Source organism: Meles meles, chromosome 6 (genome assembly GCF_922984935.1).
Source record: "Meles meles chromosome 6, mMelMel3.1 paternal haplotype, whole genome shotgun sequence".
Taxonomy (NCBI): Eukaryota; Metazoa; Chordata; class Mammalia; order Carnivora; family Mustelidae; genus Meles; species Meles meles.
The window spans coordinates 36,540,326-36,546,545 of record NC_060071.1 but is presented as its reverse complement, the minus strand read 5'-3'; the positions used below and the strand labels follow the sequence as shown (position 1 = coordinate 36,546,545).

At 46.0% G+C, this 6,220-nt stretch overlaps 1 protein-coding gene across 2 annotated transcripts; it reads right to left on the bottom strand.

The window, feature by feature from the left end:
• Window positions 1-2,069: 2,069 nt before the first annotated feature.
• RPLP1 (ribosomal protein lateral stalk subunit P1) lies at window positions 2,070-5,733 on the bottom strand. 2 transcript variants are annotated; one of them, XM_046007217.1, is made up of 5 exons: window positions 5,407-5,733; window positions 4,776-4,850; window positions 4,107-4,224; window positions 3,590-3,678; window positions 2,070-2,523 (listed from the first exon to the last, which is right to left on the bottom strand). In XM_046007217.1, exons 1-4 carry the CDS (start codon window positions 5,476-5,478, stop codon window positions 3,599-3,601), a joined length of 345 nt encoding a protein of 114 aa, XP_045863173.1. In that variant the 5' UTR covers window positions 5,479-5,733; the 3' UTR covers window positions 2,070-2,523; window positions 3,590-3,598. The 2 variants fall into 2 exon arrangements, with proteins under 2 accessions (XP_045863173.1, XP_045863172.1); XM_046007216.1 differs by lacking the exon at window positions 2,070-2,523 and having other exon boundaries at window positions 3,560-3,678.
• Between the last annotated feature and the right edge of the window lie 487 nt (window positions 5,734-6,220).

Below are 6,220 nucleotides of genomic sequence, written 5' to 3'. Positions count from 1 at the left end.
GGTCATGATCTCAGGGTCCTGGGATCGAGTCCCGCATCGGGCTCTCTGCTCAGCAGGGAGCCTGCCTGCCTCTCTATCTACTTGTGATCTCTCTCTGTCAAATAAATAAATAAAATATTTTAAAAAAAAATCAAAGGCCCATCACCGTACCTTACAAAAAACGCACATGGGGAAGGGACACCATGTCGTGGTAGAACTAGTGGAGACAACGGAGGTGGCAGACCCCGCTTTGCCTGCCATTAGCTGTGCGAACCTGGCAGGCACTCAGGCTGAGCACCAGTCTGCTGTGTGACCAGGGTGAAGTCACTGCTTCTGACATGGTCAAGTTCAAAATGGGAAAACCTGTGAAAGTTATTTCTAAACTCTAAAGCATTATGCGACCAAGCTCATAAACACCTCATTTACTTTGTTCCCTCTGAATTTTACTGTATATGCTCCTTCAAATTATGAGAAAGGATTTGACATATTTTATTTGAATTTGTAGCAATATACCAAGTTGTTTTGTTGCATAAATATTTTGAATTCTTTCATTTTAATTAGAATGTTTCTCTTTTCCAAAAGGTGGTTTTAGAATTTCATGTGTGGTTCGCTCATCATTTTTAGAAGAAAGGGGAAAAAAAAGAATAAAACAGTTGACGGGAGCTTTGGATTTTTTTTTTTTATCCCATTGTGCAATACATTCAGTGACAATATGGATTTAAAAAAAAAAAAATTGTTGTTCTTAGATGGTTTGTCAGTGAGTAAGTCTGTTCCTAAAATTCTCCCTACACCTAATCCTGGCTCCTTGCTGATGCAAGATTATAAAAGGGGTGAGTGAGCAGCCATGGACCTGGGTATGCTTTCAGTGGCCACAGAAGAGAGTTGAACAGAATCAATATTGAACAGAATGGAACTTTTTAAACAAAGTATAGAGTATGTTTGGTGAATAATCAGTAGCATGAAACCAGTCATGAGAAACCAAAGCTGCTGGCTGATTGCAGAGGACTGGCAGGGCGGGGTCTGAGGAGCACAAGGCTTAGGCTGGCTGGACCTAGGGATTCTGAGAACCAGGGATGCCAGCTGTGTTCTTTGTACCTTTCACAGAAGGGAAATAGCATCTGCATACCAGCGAGCATTGATGGGCCAGTCCATTCCCCAATATGAACTAGGTATTATTCCCATTTAGCAAAGAAGAAATTAAGGGTCAGGAGAACTAAAAAGGCAGTGGAACTGGGCAGACTTTCTAACTTTTTAACTCAGTATCAAATGAATAGAAGGTTGGCATTTCTGCATGTGTCAGTGGGTCTCCTACTTTATCAGATCATTCTTTGGAAAGGTTTTAGCTCTATTTAGAGTTTTACTACATTAAAAGATTTCTTTTCAAAAGCTGGGCCCACCGATGAGGCCATGTTTGCACTGGAGTCTTGCCATAGCGCACATTTGTCATTGTATATAGTTTGGGTAACTGAACTTGGTATTTGTGGCCCAATCTAGCACTTAATTTACAGTTGTTCTTGATTCTGTTTTCCTTTATGTTCCTGTTAAGTGTTCTCTTTAATCCATTCACGGTATTTCCTTGGCTAAGGAAGTGTCCATATTCCCTCCTCACACTTCAGTGCTCACAGAACGTAAGGAATTCATTATTTCAGAAGTCTCCAGAACCCAGGAGGCAGGGTATCATTATAGATGAGTAAACTGAGGCAGGAGGGGTATAGGAGCAGGGACATGGGGAAGGATGCTATAAGCAGGCTTTGCAGAGCACCGTCTGAATCCTTCCACCCATTTACTAGTCTTTACCTCATGTTAACCTCTGAGCTCCCATTGACCCACCTGTGACATGGGTCTTACCATGGGCTTGATACGCAGAATGACGGGACATGCTGGAGATCAGCACAGCACTGGCTGTTAGGTGATGAAGATGAGGAGGAAAAACACTTAAATGTGTGTGTAGATCAGTCTTTGGTAAGCTCTTCACCCATGGGTCTTGAACTCATGACCCCAAGACCAAAGAGTTCCATGCTCTACCAAACCAGCCAGGCGCCCCACAATCACTTTATGACCCATTTCTCACGTGCACAAAATTTTAATGACGTAACCTTTAAGTACTTCTATTCACTGCACTTCCTCTTTAAGATCTTAAAACAACCATCCCTTACCTTACCTAATCCATCTTATTTTTGAGCTTTAGGAAGAGGACAGTGTGCTCTATGCAGTTTACCAGGACTTGTTCTTAACCTAACCTTAAGAATTCCTCTATGTTCACAGCTCATTTTCATTGCTGATCATTGAGGATCAATTTATTTTCCAGCTGATGGACTTGAGGTTCTTGCTGTCTTTTAAGTACTGCTTTAAACATTCCCAAAGATGCATCCTGATGTCTCAATGCAGTTTCTTTTGGGTAGTAACACACAGAAACAGAGTTGCGGGGCTGTGTTCAAATCTGTGAGGTACGCAGCCACTCACCCATCTGGTTCTAAACACTAATGGTTTTGGACAGTGGACAGTTGGGGCGATGACATCCCGCTTTTCACCAACTCTTGATCTCTAATAGAGACAGAGAAAAGGGCAAGATGTTCAGGTGCCTGGCACCTAATAGGTGCTCTGAAGACAAAGTAACCATGTCCTATAAATCAAATCTTCGGGTCCCCTGGCATTTTGAAGTGAACCAGTCTCCACACCAGTGCTCAGCCATCCCCTTCCCCAAAGGTTACTTTGTTAGTGTCAAACACAGATTTGAATTTTGGTTTTAACCTCTTTGAGTAAATGGGGACTCAACCCTGAATTTTCTTCTTTTGAGAAGGAGAGCGAGAAATCAGAGAAAGAGGGAGAAGCAGATTCCCCACTAGCAGGGAACCCGATGCAGGGCTCAACTCCAGGACCCTGAGATCATGACCTGAGCCCAAGGCAGAAGCTTAACCTACTGAGCCACCCAGGCGCCCCAACAAACCTGAATTTTCACCACTCCTTCAGTATTGCTGCATTATAAGCCCAGGGATATAGCAGTACTCTACCTCTGATGACTCGGCACAGCTCAAAAAATTTATAGCCAGGATTTTACTTGGGATTTTTTTTTTCTTTAAAGATTTATTTGACAAAGAGAGAGGGTGCACAAGCAGGGAGAGTGGGAGAGGGGGAAGCAGGCTCCCTGCTGAGCAGGGGGCCTGATGTGGGACTCGATCCCAGGACCCTGGGATCATGACCTGAGCCGAAGGCAGATGCTTAACCAACTGAGCCACCCAGGTGCCCCTTACTTGGGATTTTTAAGAGACCTTGATTATACCAGAACCACCGACTCTTACTCCTGTCAAGGAGACAAACCCTGTGGTCATGAACTCACACAGGTGACTCCAACAAGGCATCTGCTCTGATCCCTCTCCCACCTCTCCATGCAGTTCCACACGCAACATTAGGTGTTCTTGGCGCAGCATCTGGCTGGTGCATTATTTCTCACCAGGAGCTGGTGGTGGCAGGGGGCAAAAACCCAGCTCTGGGGTCATACCAGAAGAGGCTGCCAGCCAGTGCTGCAGAAATCGTCTGTACACTGCACGTCCCCAAACAACGGGCAAAACCAACAGCAACCAAGAGTTCAGCTTTTTACTGAGCAGCTTACACAAGCGGTTTAGTCAAAAAGACCAAAGCCCATGTCATCATCGGACTCCTCAGATTCTTCTTTCTTTGCTTCCACTTTCTTCTCCTCAGCTAAAAAACAGAAACAGTCAATCACACACCTGCTGAGTATTTTAAACTCCGAAGAGCTCCAGGCCCCTCAGCTTACCTGGTCAGAAATGTCCTAGCCTGGGTTCCAACCACGCCCTGGCTGTAGGGTTTCTATACATCATCTACTCTTAGCGAATTAAGTATTATAGGCATCACTGCTCTTCCATCTCCACTCCTCCTTCCAATTTTTTTTAAAGATTTTATTTATTTATTTGACAGAGATCTCAAGTAGGCAGAGAGGCAGACAGAGAGAGAGAGGAGGAAGGAGTCTCCCTACCGAGCAGAGAGCCCCATGCAGGGCTCGATCCCAGGACCCTGAGATCATGACCCGAGCCCAAGGCAGAGGCTTTAACCCACTGAGCCACCAGGTGCCCCTCCTCCCTCCAATTAAAAAAAAAACAATTGCCTACCTGGGGCAGCAGTGGTGGAAGGAGCAGGACCTCCTGCTGGTGCAGCACCAGCTGCTGGGGTGGGTCCACCAGCTCCTACACTGCAGATGAGGCTCCCAATGTTGACGTTGGCCAGAGCCTGCAACACACGTGCATACACCGATCACACTTATTCTGGCCTTTTGTTACAGCACTCCCCCCACACACACCTCCAAAGGTACCCCCCCTTTAAGGGACAACAACCAATTCCCAACACTATATTGTTCTTCCTTCTCTAGAGTCTGCCAGTGACATTTTGTCTGCTACTTAGATTCCCTAAGACTTAGACTAGATTATGACCACACAGCTATGTTAAAAGTTAGTCACACACACAAAAAACTACAAGTTTTAAATCTTACAATTGTAATATTTAAGTATTTAATATTTAATAAATATATATTTAATTTAATTAATGTTTAAATAATAATATATTAATATATTTATGTAAATATGTATATAAATTATATATAATTTTATGTATATAAATTTATATATTTATATTTATTGTTTTTATATATATTTATTGCATTTATATGTTTATAATATATAATATATATTTTAATTAATATATTAAATAATATTTAATAATTAATAAATGTTTAAATATTGCCATATTTAAGTAGCAAGACAGAATAACTGCCCTCACCTTACCTTTGCAAACAAGCCGGGCCAGAAGGGTTCAACACTCACACCCGCTGCTTTAAGGAGGGCATTGATCTTATCCTCCTAAAAAACAGCAAACCAAAGTGTAGTTTTCGTAAACGTCTCCAAAACACTGCAAACGAAAATCACTCAAAACGTGTGTCCAAACCGTTTTTAACCACTTCACAGATTCTACCTCTATTTCATGTGCGCTTATTTAAAACAGACCCTTTCTTACGCTCTTAAGGTCACCAGGAGCAAACGGAATGCACCTGGCTGGGTGTGCCAGGGCCCTCGCAAGGCGGCGCATCGCTGCCGTTTCGCAGGCGGGGACTTGCCCAAGCCACGCCGCTATTTTAAGTTGCGAGTCAGGGCGGGAGGTAGAGCAAGCTAACGTGCTCTCCACATCCCGCAGCCTGGCCCAACAAGGCCTAGGAAGAGGGGCGCAGGAATTCAGGGCCACCAAACAGGGAGTGTCCCAGGTTTGGTTAGGATGCCCAATTTCCGCGGAAGTTTCGATGAAGCCAAACCCAAAGCCGAAGCGCGCAGCCCGACTGTACTCCAGTCCGCCCACGAAGCTGGGCCCCTCTCCCCCGCCTCCGCGGGGGATGTTGATGGTGCGGCTCCCGCCCGCACTCACCGTGACCGTCACCTCATCGTCGTGCAAGATGAGGGCCGAGTAGATGCAGGCGAGCTCCGAGACCGACGCCATGGTGCTGGCCAGTGCTGAGCGGACGCTGCCGGGCGCGGTGCTAGTCGCCCGATGAAGTGAGGGCCTCACCCCAACACGGCCTTAGCTTGCTCCAAAGGACCGAGCATTTAGCGGCAGCTGAGGAAAGGGCATTCCGCGCTTGCGCAACATTTTTTTTTTTAAGATTTTTATTTATTTGACAGGGATCACAAGTAGGCGGAGAGGCAGGCTCCCCACGGAGCAGAGTGCCCGAGTAGGGGCGCGCTCCCAGGACCCTGAAATCATGACCTGAGCCAAAAGCAGAGGCTTTAACCCACTGAGCCACCCTCTTATATGGATCACGGGGGCCAATCGGTGCCTGGGCCTGGCGGAAGAGGCGGGGCGAGAGCAGCCCGCCCGGAATGCTGTTGGCGCCTGCGCATAAAGCGCGACTCGCACGTTAGCGAGTTCAAAAAGTTGGTGGCTCTTGAACTGCAAGTTCCTTGGGTTCGGCTAAAACTTCGGGCTCGTGAACAGTAAAAATATTTTTAGGAAAAAGATATCTAGGTAAATGGATTTCACCCCCATCTACCGTAGCCCGTGTGACACTATTTGGACATTTAATGACGTCGCCAGCCTCCCGGAGCTGGCTGTGCCCACCTGGAGCGCAGGAGCTGCCTGTCATCTTGGAGGCTTCTGGTGCTTAGCGCGGCGTCTCCGGTGGATTAAGCGGTGGAGGAGGAAGTGAGAAGCTTGCTGCGCCACGGTAGCAGTACCATTGGAG